The 14,896-nt window shown below is 44.1% G+C and overlaps 1 protein-coding gene across 8 annotated transcripts in view; it reads left to right on the top strand.

Annotated features, from left to right (window-relative positions):
- CLCC1 (chloride channel CLIC like 1) overlaps positions 1 to 14,896 on the top strand; it is a 34,613-nt gene that overhangs the window by 14,859 nt on the left and 4,858 nt on the right. For 7 of the 8 annotated variants that reach the window (XR_003094520.1, XR_003094519.1, XM_025206495.1 and 4 more), the window contains exons 4-7: positions 4,052 to 4,162; positions 5,257 to 5,478; positions 11,928 to 12,068; positions 13,692 to 13,785. Coding sequence is in view for 6 of the 8 variants with exons in the window: in XM_025206495.1 (XP_025062280.1) it covers positions 4,052 to 4,162; positions 5,257 to 5,478; positions 11,928 to 12,068; positions 13,692 to 13,785 (568 nt within the window). In the remaining 2 variants the exon portion in view is untranslated. Of the gene's footprint in view, positions 1 to 13; positions 26 to 4,051; positions 4,163 to 5,256; positions 5,479 to 11,927; positions 12,069 to 13,691; positions 13,786 to 14,896 lie in introns of those variants that run through there. The other variant, XM_025206499.1, reaches the window with a different exon arrangement.

Below are 14,896 nucleotides of genomic sequence, written 5' to 3'. Positions count from 1 at the left end.
AACAGTTGAATCCCTAATGCAGCAGGTTTTTTTTGAGTTTCAAATTTTTTTTTTTTTTTTATCTTTTTGCATTTTTGGATGCTTCCTCCAAAAATTTCCTGTGGTATCCCATGATCACCTCTTAGCAAAACTGGCTAACTGTGGCCTCGGCCTTACCACAATCCACTGGCTGGGAAATTGGCTCCGTGGTAGGACCCAGAGGTGGTGGTTCACAGAAGTCAATCGTTGTGGTGCCCTGTGACCAGTGGGGTCCCTCAAGGCTCTGTCCTTGGGTATACGCTATTCAACATCTTCATTAATTATGTGGACATGGGTATCAGAAGCGGACTGGCCAAGTTTGCTGACGACACCAAACTCTGGGGTAAAACGCCCACACCTGAGGACAGGAGGGTGATCTAGGCTGACCTTGACAGGCTCAAGAAATGGGCAGATGAGAACCTGATGGTGTTTAACACTGAAAAATGCAAGGTTCTCCACCTTGGGAAGAAAAACCTGCAGCATCCTTATAGGCTTGGCAGTGCTATGCTCGCTAGCACTATGGGTGAAAGGGACTTGGGGGTCATGATTGACCACAAGATGAACATGAGCCTTTAATGTGATGCTACAGCTAGTAAAGCGAGCAAAACGCTGGCTTGCATCCATAGATGCTTCTCAAGCAAATCCCAGGACATCGTTTTCCTGTTGTACTCAGCCTTGGTGAGGCCGTAGCTGGAGTAGTGTTCAGTTTTGGGCTCCACAATTCAAAAAGGATGTGGAGAAGCTTGAGAGAGTGCAGAGGAGAGCCACACACATGATCAAGGGTCAGGAAAACAGACTTTATGATGAGAGGCTTAGAGCCATGGGACTCTTCAGCCTGGAAAAGCGCAGGCTCAGGGGTGATCTGGTGGCCGCCTGTAAGTTTATCAGGGGTGTTCACCAGGACCTGGGGGAACGTCTGTTCATCAGAGCGCCCCAAGGGATGACAAGGTCGAACGGTCACCAACTCCTCCATGACCGCTTCAGGCTGGACATAAGGAAGAACTTTACTGTCTGAGCCCCCAAGGTTTGGAATAGACTGCTGCCAGAGGTGGTTCAAGCACCTACTTTGAATACCTTCAAGAGACATTTGGATATTTATCTTGCTGGGATCCTATGATCCCTGCTGACTTCCTGTCCCTGGGGTAGGGGGCTGGACTCGATCTTCTGAGGTCTCTTCCAGCCCTAAAGTCTATGAAATCCATGAAATCTATGAAATCCTCCATAATATCAGCAAAGATGGGTCAGACCAGGTAGATTAGTAGGTTATTAGTTAGTTTTGAGGCTTAGATAATGAAATAAAGCATTTTTTGTGAAGAAGTACTTACTGTTTTGGTCTCTTAATTTGATTTATGATCTGTGGATTGCCATGTATTGTCAGGGGGTAACTTTCTGTCTCATTTTAAAAAGATGATGAGAAGAAATTTGTGTACAATATAAACAAAGTATGTTTATTTAAAGATTATTGCACATACAACAGAATGTGAAATGATTGCATAAATATTTAAACTTTAATGGAAGAACAGATTTTTGACGAATTAAATGTTTCCTTTCAGTATTAGCAATCAAAACCTGTTATTATGCAAGTACTTGAGAATCAGGTAGTTAAACTCACTTGTCTCTATTCCGTCATCCAAATTACGGTTAGTACACGAAAATGTGTTTGGAGCAGGGCCACAACACGTAGCGTTGTAGAGATCCAAGTACCTTATAATTGTTCTGTCAAAGGGCTTGTCTGGGTTGCAAGCTTTCTGCCAGTAGATAGCAGTTGCCTCTGACTGCCGCATGTGCCATTTGTGTTGGCATGGTGCACAGCAGATGCTGGGAGGCATTGGTAGTTAAAGGGGTGCTGGTAATCAGCATAAAGTGCAGGGGGTGCTAAAAGCAGCTTTGGTTGTTGGCAACAGAAGCTTTCTCTCTCTCACCAGTCTGGGGTTACACTGCTGGCAAAACAGCCTAAGTAATGTTGGAGACCTGTCTTGGTTTGTCTAGACTGTGGCTGTGATGCGCTACTGCTGAGCATATGTTATCCCCCTGCTGCTCTCCAAACATGGAAGTACAGCAGTCAGGCTGCTCTAGGTTTGTCCCCAGTGGCTCCATTCAAATATGCTGGAAGCTGACTTCATATACACTTCAAGGGGACCCCCTCAGCCTCTTTATAGGCATACATTCAGGTTTGAAGCATGCCTGCAGGTGCCACTGCATGGAGATATTTCAATAGCAGTGCCTTGCTGCTACAGTGAAGACATGCCCTCTGTCTCTGGAAGAGCCTAGAATTGGGAAGTTTAGGTCCCTCACCTCTACAGAGAGAGACCTCTATGTCTTTACAGTATAGTACCTCTTGGATAACCAGCTCACTGTCTGTCTCTATCTGTCTCTGTCTCTCTCTCTCTCTATTTTGTGCTCCCGCTTGCTGCCACTTGCCCCCTGTCTGCCACTGCTGCCCTTCTCCTGCTGCCGTGAACCCCCTGAGGCCCTGATCCCCGCTGCTGCAGCCAACGAGTGCGGGATTTTCTTTTTCTTTTTTTCAAGTGTCAGGCATCTGGGGCTGGGTGGAGGATGGGGCCAGGCAGGGCAGCCATGGGGGCTTCTCCCACGGCTCCCCCCGCCTGGGGGGAGGGGGGGGCACGCCGCACCCCTGCCTGGGGAGAGGCAGGCATAGCCAGAAGAGCTACGGGAGAATCTGCAGGTGCCCGGCTGTGCCTGCCTCTCCCCGGCTGGTCCGAATCTCTATGAATCTTTTTTGAATTGATTCAGAGGCTTTGGATTCGATTTGGACCTTTTAATGAGTCTCCCAATTCGATTTGGATTCAGAGATTAGGCCGCTGAGGTTTGAATGAATAGACTGTACCATCAGAGAGTCAGTGTTTGTACTTTGCAGTTAGCTTTGGCGCTATCATCTTTAGACTTTTGCAGATTTTTTAGAATGCTGATTTGTAGAATTTCTGCAGATTTTCCTTTCAATTTCCCTGTTTTTTAAAATCTTATTTGAAACCAGAATTAGTTTCTGGATTTTGCAACTATCAGGCTATTTAGAAATTTTCTTTTTTAAAGCAAAATCTAGACTCTGATAATGTGATTAGAATTATTTGTATTATTGTTATTACTGTTTAGCTACAGATTTATATCCTGCCCTATCTAGAAAGGCTCAGAGCAGCTTATAGTAAATGACAACCCTTAGATATGAAACAACCGTAGATTCATCTGACTTGTCACAGGTCCTGGAAGAGAGAGGGCTTTCAGGTGCCAAATCCAACTATACTTGTTGTATTAACATAGTTCAGAAAATGGGACTGCCACCCAGCAATCTAGTCCTAGAGTGTTTGAAACATGACTCTGCCCACAGAGGGACAAGAGTTAGGCTTTTGACTGTTTAAAACAGACATTTGGAAATTTCCCTAGTAGGTGCTGCTGTTTTCCCCAAAACAGCAAATTATAGGTAGGCTACATTAGTCAGATGAAAACAGGTGTTCATTTTGTTTGTTGTAGTAAATTGTACTTAGACAGTTTTGTTGTATTGCTGTGAATTTTTAGGATAATGTTAGGATCTGATTCTGACCCTTCAGATTGTGATATCAAGTACTGCATTGATCAGAAACAAAAGAGGGAAATGAAATGTTCCATACACATTACGTATTTCTAATTAAAAATACACACACATAATAGATCTATGAAAACAGAATTTGCAGCATTTTCTACAGACTTCTTTTCACAAAAATACAGATTTGGCAGTGGTGTACAGATAAATGAAATAGGTACAATGGAAAAATACTGTGTAAAGTCCTTGATATTTAGCTTTGAATCTAGATCTATTTGAATTTAATCTATTTAGCTTTGAATCTGTGGAATATATGAAAACAATTGTTCTTAAAGTCCTTGGTATGATTTTGTCTGATATAGTAGCTGTAACAGGCTAATATTGGGAAACTTGCCTTTATCAGTGTAGGGCACTAATATATTATGTTATTGATAATCTTATACTAAAATTTAATGTTATTGGTGGAAGACAGTAATCTATAATGTTTTGTTGTTGTAGATTGAGGACTATAAGAAGAAGGAGAAGATCAACTCATATGAAAGCAGCAGCATTCATATTTTTAGGCGTTACTTGAATAAAATTCTAAATGAAATTAGAAAACTTGGTTTTGTGAGTATTTGTTAATAAAATAGTATTTTGCATGTTGCTTTGTTTTTTTACTGTAATTGCCATTATTACCAATCAGAGGCACTTAAGTGTATTCCCCTTACAATAAATGAGACTGCAGTAAAAAGTCATTTTTTATAGATTATTGTAATACGGTTGATGTAAAGAAAATAAAACTATTCCTACGATATTGTAATTTCAGTTCCAGTGATGGAAAAGTAGGCAGGTTTTGCCACCTAGAGAAGATCTTGTCCCTCTGCCCCCACAATATAGGGAGAATTCATAAGATTATTACTGAAGTTCAGAATTCAATGTGTTTATGAAATGATGTGTAGGTAAAGTAGTGCACTACCCAGACTATGGGTATGCTAACTGGATCTCAAGAAACAAGTTCTTGTCAGTCTTTTTCATTTGACCATTTTTTAACATATATTTTTTGAGCTTGCATAAAACAGGATTACTTGGTTTAATTCTCACCTTTTTGGTTATTACTTTTTTCCCATTGGAGCAGAGAGTTTTTCCTTAAGTATAAGTTAAATAATGAGCACTACAGGACTAGAAATGGAATGTATTATAAAATTTTCCATGTTTCAATACTAAAGTTGCCACTGGTAAACAAGACAGTTTCTGTCTAAATCCTTCCTGCTACATTTTGGACCCCATTCTGTTTTAGAACAGATGACTTACTACTATCTGCTAGTAGGGAGATTTGCTGATATCCTAACAAAACGTAAAGAGCTTCTGCTCTTGTTTTTCATGTATTTTGGAAGAAAATTTCAAAGTATACGATTTACTTATCAACTTCCAGTTTTTTGGATGCAGAAAAATGAACAAAAAGGCTACAAAAACTATAGATCTCAAATATAGCCTTACTCTGGTTGCCTGACCCATACAGGAAGATCTTATGACCACCCAGAATTAGGACTCTGTTGAAAGTCCACATGGAAACCAGGTCCTACTTTCACAGATCTGATTGCATAATGGTGAAAGGGTCATTCAATACTTAATATCTAACACTTCATATTCTTATTTGTTTTTGTATAGATTTCCTATTGAAATATTTGATTAATCATGGTTTTGTATTGCTTTCTTTTTAGCCTAATGAAAATACTGGTAGCATGCATTATGATTCTGAGATCGTCCTTACAAAACAAACTCTTTCAGAGATCGAAAGGTTTCTCCATGAGGAGGACTTGCAACCTGCTGCTTTGGATGATGCCCTTAATGATATGCAAACTAATTTTAAGCATCATGATTATGAGGCTTGGAAATGGAGGTTTGAGGACGCATTTGGAGTTTGTCCATACGATATCTTTATGGTAAGAGACATTATTATTTGGTCTGTCTGATTTCTCTCTACCTTTCGAATCCCTATAGGAAGTAGCTTTTTGAACTCTCCGCATCTGCTGATCTTTTTTGTATTCTGTCTCTTATCCAACCAGATATTGTAGTCTTGCTAACTAGAATCCATTTTAACTTTATTAGGGCCCAGAATATACAAAGTCTATAAGGATTCAGAGTTCCCATGGACTGAGCAGTTTAGACTCTGCTCATGTACCCTTACGGGGGGCTTAGTCTGAATACTGTAATACTGAGAAGTGGGGAGGGCAGAAGGTAAGGGGGCCACCTGACCGCCCCTCCCCCACCGCTTTCTCTGTTGTAGCAGGAGGGAGGTAGGGAATGAATTTAAGATAGCCCTCCAATAATTAGATTCTATACCTGGAAAATTATAACAGATGTAAACATTTTTTTCATATATAGAATATGGGGGGCAGTATTAAATTTAGGGTTGACTTAAATTCAAGTAAATATGCTAATATATTTGCTTCTAGCAAGGCACAAATTGACAAATATCATTGTTAAATAACGTTTTTGGTAGCTCAGTAACTTAAAACATTTTAAGCAAAACTGATTTTTAATTTAATAATCACAAATTAAATAATTTGACTGAGATTCTGTTGCAACTATGTAAAGAGAGATGGTTAGTCATGTTAGTCTGATGTTAGAAAGCAGGGTAGATAGGTTCCTTTATAGACTAGCTAAATGAGATGCATAGAGCACAAAGGGTTCACAAAAGTTAATCCAGGTAATGGGATAAGAATCCATCATCCCTGTTTAAACCATATTTAACATAGTCCAGTTTGTGGATTATTTCCTGTTCTGCAGCTTCCTGTTCAAACTGGTATTTAACATTTTTCTGCCTGAGAACAGCAATCCTGAGATCAGCACTGGAGTGGCCAGGGAGGTTGATGTGTTCTGTTGTAGACTGTTGTATTTTTCTGCAGCTGATGTCTGATCGGTGTTCCTTCATTCATTCTTACATGTAGAGATTGCTCTCTCCACCCAGTGAAGGTGGGCATTGTAAGCGGGTGAAGGTATATATGACATCAGTAGAGCTGCAGATGAATGAAGCTCAGATGTTGTACTCCTTGTTATTTGGTTCAGTAATAATGTATTCTGTATTGATGTAGGAGCACAGTAGGTAGTTGGGTCCATTGCAAGGCCTGGTGCCTTGGTGAAAATAGGAATTAGGTAGCCTGTTACCTGAGAGACCCCATTTGAGGTTGCAGGGGTTGTCTATAAGCCAGGACAGGTTTGTCTGCCATGGCTGCCTTGAAGTTGTCATGCTATTTCAGGAGGGATTGGAGGTTATTAATCATGTGTCTGAGGTGTTCAGGCTGGGGGCTGTAGGTGACAGCCAGAGGGATTCTGTTTCCGTTGTCCTGGCATTGGTATTGTAGCAGATCAGAGTTAGGCCTGAGTCTGGTGTTGTTGATTTGAGTAGCTTCATAGTTTCATAGTAGCTGGGGTCAGGAGGGCCTGAACAGATCATCTAGCCTGACCCCTTGCCACAGGCAGGAATGAATGCTGGGTTCACAAGACCCCAGACAGGCAATCATCCAACCTCCTCTTGAATTTGCCCAAGGTAGGGGCGAGGACCACTTCTGTAATCTGCCTAAATCTAGTTGCAGCCTCTCTCTCCCTTCAAGTGTGTCCACCTCGCCCCACATCTTAGTGTCATCAGCACACTTGGACAGCATGCTTTCCACCCACTCATCCAAGTTGCTGATGAAGATGTTAAATAGTGTGGGCCCGAGGACCGAGCCCTGGGGTACCCCACTGCTCACATCTCTCCAGGTTGAGTACAACCCATCAACCACTACTCTCTGGGTGCGCCCCATCAGCCAGTTTTTTACCCATCCAACTGTGTAGGCATCAATGCCACAGTCGCTTAATTATTGTTGAGGATGGGGTGAGAGACAGTGTCAAAGGCCTTCTTAAAGTCTAGAAAGACTACGTCCTCAGCGACACCATCGTCCAAGGATTTAGTTACTTGGTCATAAAAGGCAATCAGGTTGGTCAGGCAGGACCTGCCTTTGAACCCATGCTGATTGCCCCTGAGCATTATCTCCCCTGCTGGCCCCCCACATATGTGCTCCCTGATGATTCTCTCCAAGATCTTCCCGAGCACCAAGGTGAGGCTTGCAGGCCTGTAGTTACTTGGGTCCTCCTTCCCCTTCTTGAAAATTGGGAGGACATTAGCCAGTTTCCAATCCTCCGGCACCTGGCCAGATGACCACGAATGCTCATACAGTCAGGCCAAGGGCTCCGCAATGACCTCTGCCAGCTCCCTCAACACCCTTGGGTGGAGGGCATCTGGACCTGCAGACTTAAAAATGTCTAGCCCTTCCAGAAGATCCCTAACTACATCTGTGCTGACTGAAGGCCTGATAGAGCTATCCCCAAGATTGTTCCTACCTCTGGTAGGTGGGATATCCTGGTCCCTGTTCAAGAAAACAGAGGCAAAGAAACTGTTAAAAATATCAGCTTGCTTGTCTGGTGTAGCCACAAGATTACCGTTTGTGTCTTGCAGGGACTTGAGTTTTGGGATTGTCTTGTAACTTTTTATGATGTGCATCCCAATGTGGGATCAGAGCTGATCCAGTTGTAATATAGAGTTTGGCTATAGATGATGGATCTAGTGTATTTAGGGTGAAAGCTGGTGGTGTGAAGATAGCTGTGGCAGTTGCTTGGTTTCCAGTACAGTGTAGTGGTGATCCAGGAAATGCAGACTTTCACTGTAGTGCCTAGGAAATGAATCTGTTGCAAGGATTATTTCAGACCTAGTCTGATGGAGGGGTGAAAGTTTTTTTTTAAGTCCTGGTGAAATATCTGTAGTTTCCTTCCTATATATCTATATTATGAAGATGTCATCAATGTACCTGAGGTATACGAAGGGGGATGAGAGGCTGTTGCGGAGGAAACAAATTTCCAGGTCTATTGTAACCAGGGATCCAGGTTTTCAGTTTCCCATGGGAAAACAAAGAAAAACATGGATTTCCCCCTTTACCGGAGGAAAGCGCAGATTTCTCATTTTAATGGAGAAACTTGCAGATTTTGCAGTTTTGTAAAGAGCTCTCTGCAGGCTGGCAGAGTTCCAGCGTGCAGGGGGCTGGGAGGGAGCAGGAGGAGGGCAGTCAGGCAAGGGGCGCCATGCACATGTATATGCTCATGGCCGCCAGGTGTATGCATATACATGTGCGTGTATGCATATGCTCATGGCATATATGCCGCATATGCTCATGGCATGTATGCATATACATGCATATGTATGCATATACATATGCATGAGCATATGCTCATGGCCACCAGTGAGCAGCTCCTGCAGGTAAGTTGTGGGGGAGGGCCCCGGTGGGGAGTGAGATGGGGCCGCAGGTAGCTTGTTGTGGGGTGGGGTGGAGCCAGGTCCCCACTACCGCACCTACTTTGGGGGTAGGGGGACAGGAGGTACCCATGCCCCCCAGATCTGTATGTGGGGCAGGCACAGGCTGCCCTACCCTGGGGCTTCTGCAGCCCAGAGAGTACATCCTGGCACTGCAAGGTAGAGTGGGGCCGCGTGGGGAAGCTGTTTGCTGCTGCAAGCTCTGCACTGTCCTGGCAATGCATCCCCTGCCTGCGTGGGAGCAGCGGTGGGGGGCACGTGGGGTTGTGCCCCTTGCTGCCATGTGGGTGTGGGATGCTTCACCAGGGCAACATGGAACTTGCAAGCACCTTACCTGTGCGGGCCTGCTGTTCCCTACAGTGCCTGGTCACGCTCACTGGACTCTGGAGGCCCCAGGGGAGGGCAGCAGGGCAGGTGCCTGCAGCGGGCAGCCCACCCCCACCCCACTTACAGATCTGGGGCATGGGTTTCCCCTGCTCCCTGGTGTGCATCAGGCATTGTGGGGTGGGGAGCTAGACTCTGCTCCGCTATAGTAGCTGCTGCCTCCTGCCAGGGGCAGGGGGCTGTGGACCTGGATCCCTGTCCCTACAGCCCAGGCAGCTGGGGGCCCCCTCTGCCAGGGCTGGGGGAGCGGGGAGGGGCACCAGCAGGGCTGGGGGTGTGTGGGGGGGGAGTGAGGGGCCTTTTCTTTTAATAATGGATTTAGGAGTTTTTATCAGAGATTTTACAATTTTTTAATCGGAGAATTTGGTTTTCCCTGATATTTTTTTTATCAGGGAAAACCAGGATCCCTGATCATAACAAGGATCGTGTATGTGTAAACTCTTCCAGCCTGCATAGAGGTCTTTGCAAAAGTGGAAAATCCGTGTTTCCCTGTTAAAATGAAAAGTCTGTTTTTCTTGGTCAAAAGGGAAAATCCACGTTTTCTTCTGTGGGAAACGGAAAACCTGGATCCCTAGTCATAAATATGTTGGCATATTGGGGGGCCATATATATGCCCATGGAGGTGCCATTTGTTTGTAGTTATAGGGAGTTCCCAAACTTGAAATAGTTGCGTGTGAGGACAAAGTGGGAGAGTGTAATGCAAACAAGCAGGTTTCTCATCAGGGATAATGTTCTTTACGGCTTGTAATCTATCCTCATGGGGGATGTTGGCATACAGAGATGTGACATCCATGGTAGCTAATACGGCATTTCCTGGAAGCTTGTCAGTGGAGCCTAGTTTCTTTAAGAAATCTGTCATGTCTTTCGAACAGCTGCTGTGGCTCCAATGGCATTAGGGAAATGAATAGAGCCAGAACACTAGCTAGAAACTCCCTCTGTGATGGTGCTAATGCCAGAGACAGTGAGGTGTCCTGGATTGCCAGGTTTATGGATCTGGCGCACAAAAGTTGCCTGCCCTAAGTTAAAGATACCTTAATCAATAAAGATGTATATCTACTAGGGGTACACTGATAAAGATTTTTTTGGGTCAGTACCAATGGCCAATTATTGACCAGTCATATCGGCTAGTACTGATCCGATATGCAGCCTGGCAGCTTGAAGAGCAGCATCTGGCTGGTAAGTCAGTTGTGGGGAGGGAACGTGGGGAGGGAAGAAGTGTGGGTGGGGTTACAGATTGGGGTCCCCATGGTGAAGGAGGAAGTGGGGCTGGGAGCAGGCACTGGCACTGCCCTGCCAGGGCAGGGTGCAGGACAGAGTTGGTAGCTCGTCTGGGGGGTGGCTCCCCCTGCTCTGTGCACCCCTGGTGGAAGCATGGTGGGTATGTGCCCCCTGGATCTGTGTGCGGGGTGAGGGCAGGCTGCCACTTGGGCTGAGGGCTGTACCAGCCACTTCGTGGTGGGGAGCTGTTCCCAGGCTGTGCTTGGGCCAGGTAGGGCAGGCAGCGGTGGTGCTGAGAGGGGGGCTATGGAACCAGCTATGGCAGTGGCTTGAGCCTTCTGCCCTCCCCGTAGCCTCCCTCCTAGCTGCTGCCTGGCCTGAGCGCAGCGGCTGGGAAGAGCCCAACACAACATGCAAACCTGCAGCAGCAGCCTGCCCTTGCCCCACACACAGATCTGGGGGGCACATGCCTCCCATGCCTCTCCTGGGGGGGGTGCTGCCCCCCACCCGCCCAAGCTGCTGGCTCCACCCCACACCCCAGCAAGGAAGTCCCTGCCCCAGCCCCACTCCCTCCCTCACCACAGGGACCTTGATCTGCGTCCTCCCCACCCCCACAATGGCCCTCCCCCCCAGCAGTGGTTGCACTCCTGGCCATGTTCACACATGACATTTATCAGAAACATCAGCTACATCAGCCAGTAAAGGTAATTACCAGTAATGTCAATTTTCCTTTTATCAGTGCTGATACAATATGGACCAGTGTATCAATGCATTCCTTATATCTACCTTGTCTTTTGAATAACTTTGTAAGTCAGCAAAGTTCTTTTATCATTCAGAATGTGCCCGTTTATATCCAATGAAAAATTCAAATTTTGGATTGTATTTTTATACCGTCTCTTCCTTTACCAGTGATGTCTTACCAGCTCTTCCTATGCTGTTTCTCATTCCTCTCTGCATATACTAATTCGTCTTAAACTACTGTCAGAGCAGCTTTGCCACAATGTGCAGGTATAGGGGTTGGGCTTTTCTTGTTTTTGCCATGCACTTACTGCTCCCGCACTAATTAGATCTATAACAGTGTGAGGGAACTATTATAACAGCATTGTTAAATATAATTGAATAGAATAATGTATTTAGAGGAATGAGCTTTCTTAGGCTACAGTCTACTTTGTCAGGTGCTCTCAGTGAAATTTATGGTGACTAGAAAAGATTTTCTGAAGGCATGACCATTAAATCATGGAAAGCATTCCTTTTTCTATAGTGAAATAGGATGTTCTCTGAAAAGGAGACAGCAGTCTCCTAACGGTCTTTTTGCAGCAACTTGATGCAGTAGAAATATAAGTGAAATTGGCACAGTAAATTTTGTAGTTCTCTCACTTCCAAGTTAGTAAACTCAAGTTCTGTGTCTGGATTTTGACTCTCCTCTGCCCTTTTTCTTTTCAGGGACTCTTGTGTTTAGTGTGCATTGTTGTAATCATAGCTACTGAGTTATGGACAAGGATTTCCTGGCTTACTCAGATAAAACGTGTGTTCTTAATTTGTTTTCTCATCAGTTTTGGATGGAACTGGGTTTACTTGTATAAGGTAAGTAAATCGGAAGTTCTGGATCTGTTTCTAATGGTAAACTTTTAATAGTAAACTTAAAATTCCTTAGAGTTTGGGAGTGGGGATTAGACTACAAAATTATGTTGTTGATTGCCAAAATAAATAGAAGAACAGAAATGCTTCAAATTGCATTGAGTAGTTATTAGATTGAAATAAAATTTCCCTTGGCCTTGTTGCAGTGGTGCACAGAATCCAGAAAGCAACAGAACCATGTAATTCTCCTGCACAAAGGTCTTAAGAGTGGCTCTCCAAAGCAGTAACGTAGGAAAGGTTTTTAATGAAAAAAAAACTAACCTATGTCTAAAAGAGTTCACTAGCTCATTTAAACCATTTGGAGTGCAGATTTATTATATACTTTAGCTGCTACTACAGCCTAGTGCTACTTTAATCATAGAGCAGGTAATTTTATTTTGATTTTGTTTGTATTGATCAGAGGATTCTGTCTCCTACAGTTACTAAAATGTGTCTCAGTAAGTTCATTTACTTAATACTTTGCTGAAGTGTGAAATTTTAACTTAAAATTTAAAATTCAGAGTAAGAATTTTTTACTTTGCGCTTTGCTAAGTTTTGCCTCAGGAGACCTTATACAACATATCCTAACTTAAAAGTCATATGTTATTTAAGAAGGCCTTATTTATACAAGTTGTGCATGCCTTCCTGTAAAAGAGATCCCACGGGGAAAGGCCTCATTTAGTTTGTTTACTTTGTATGCTTAGTGGCATGCTGGGAATATTTGCCCATTCCTTCCAGTCCATATGGGGTTTCCACACCGCAACAGGAGAGAGAGAGAGAGAACTGGAAAATATAAGACCACAAAAACTGACAGGAGTAGTACTTGAAATATGGTCAGTTCAAAAGGAAATGAAAAACTTTGAATTGACACAATCCATTACAGTGATGTATCCAATAAAAGGATATTTGTTGCCTTGGGCTACGTTTGCCTTATGATATAATGAAAGTCTTCATTTGGAAGACTGTTTAAGAAAACTAGCTCACGCCCATAAGTTAACCTACTAGAAGAAAAAATACTGTATTTTCCTGTATACCTTATACCACACCCAATAAGATATGCACCTTGTTTTCTGGAAGGCAGAATGTAAGGAGAGAAGATTTTTTTCCACAGTCATGAAGATGAGTGTGCTTCAAAATAGATGCCAGCATCTCTCCCTTCCAGCAAGCAGGAGGGGCACAGTCAAAGAAAATCAGTTTTTCCATTTAAGACATCTAGCCCAATTTTGGAGGGTTGACTTTTTTGAGAAAACGTGCTTGTGGCATGCAAGTTAGTAGGTATATGAATGATATGCTCTCACTTCAGACAACAGCCTAAATGGATAGCGTAACTTAATTTGTTACAAATCCTCTTCCGAAAGTTTTCACTTGTGGTGTCCATTTTTGTTGCAAGAAATTGAACATTTCTGGTGCTTTCCTGAAAGGTAAAATATAGAAGGACAAAAAATGTATCTTCCCAGCCAGTAGTGCTTAATGCATAGTGGGTGCTATTCTTTCTTTTTCTTGTTTAATTATAAGGTCACTATTTTTCCAGATGGCATATTCAGTAACTATGCTGGCCTTGCAAAATTATGAGCTGCATCCTTATTTCAGGTGGCCTTTGCACAGCATCAAGCAGAAGTAGTTAAAATGGAGAAGTTTGACAATGTGTGTGCTGAGAAGATCAGCTGGAGTGGGAATCTGTTTGGTGAGGTGTTTAGTTTAATTTTCCTAATAGTTGTCAAAATTTTAAAATAGCAAATAATAATCAGCGTTATTTGGGGGGTGGGGGTTGGCATAAAATCAGTAGTGGCACATCATTTTGTTTTGGCTTTAAAACTTGTATGGCATTGTTTAGTAAAATCAGTCAGAAAAGACTGTCCCCATTCCATCTGTATTCCTTTCTATGCCATTCAATATATGGCATCTTAAATGAAGGAGAAAGAGTCCTGTTGTTTTTTTTTATCTGAATCCAAGACAACTTCAAATTTAAGATGACCCCCCATAATTAGATTCTATATATGGAATATTATAAATTTGTATAATTTTCCAAGCATAGAAATTAATTAGTGGAGGGTTACTTTAAATTCATCTCCCCCACTGCTGCAGTAGGAAAAGGGAGCAAGGGGGCCAGACCCCTGCCCCTTGACCCTCTGACTGCCTGTGCCCCACCCACTTGCCACCTGCCCCCACCCCCCAGTGCCTATTCCCTTGCTTCTTGACATCTCCATGCCTGCGCCTGCTTCCTTGCTGTCTGTCCTTGCCCCTATGCCTCTGCCTGCCCCTCCATGGCTTCCCCCATGCCTGCCACCTGCTGCCATGTGCCTCTCCCTGCCCCTAGGTACCTGTCCCCACCACTTTTCTTGGGGTGGCTCTTGCTTCAAGAGAAACAGCAGCAACTGCCATGGCCCAGCCTGGCCAGCCCAAAACAACTGCAGCAACTCTGAGTTTAGCTGATGCCTGATTCAGAGCTTAGGATAAGCTGAGGGCAGGGATAGTGCTATGAGCCCAGCCTGGCCTGGCCTGGAGCTGAAGCTGGGGTCATCATAGAATCATAGAAGTAGGATCGGAAGGGACCTTGTAGATCTTCAAGTCCGACCCCCTGCCTGGGCAGGAGGGAAACTGGGCTCAAGTGACCCCGGCTAGGTAGGCATCGAGCCGCTTCTTAAAGCCCCCCAGGGTCGGAGCCAGCACCACTTCCCTTGGGAGTCGGTTCCAGACCCTAGCCGCCCTGACAGTGAAGTAGTTTCTACGGATGTCTAATCTGAACCTCCTCTCCAACAACTTGTGGCCGGTATTCCTTGTTATCCCCGGGGGGC

This window comes from Alligator sinensis, unplaced genomic scaffold, assembly GCF_000455745.1.
Source record: "Alligator sinensis unplaced genomic scaffold, ASM45574v1 scaffold535_1, whole genome shotgun sequence".
Lineage (NCBI taxonomy): Eukaryota > Metazoa > Chordata > Crocodylia > Alligatoridae > Alligator > Alligator sinensis.
Note: the sequence above shows the minus strand (reverse complement) of the source record. Positions and strands in the feature narration are given on the sequence as shown.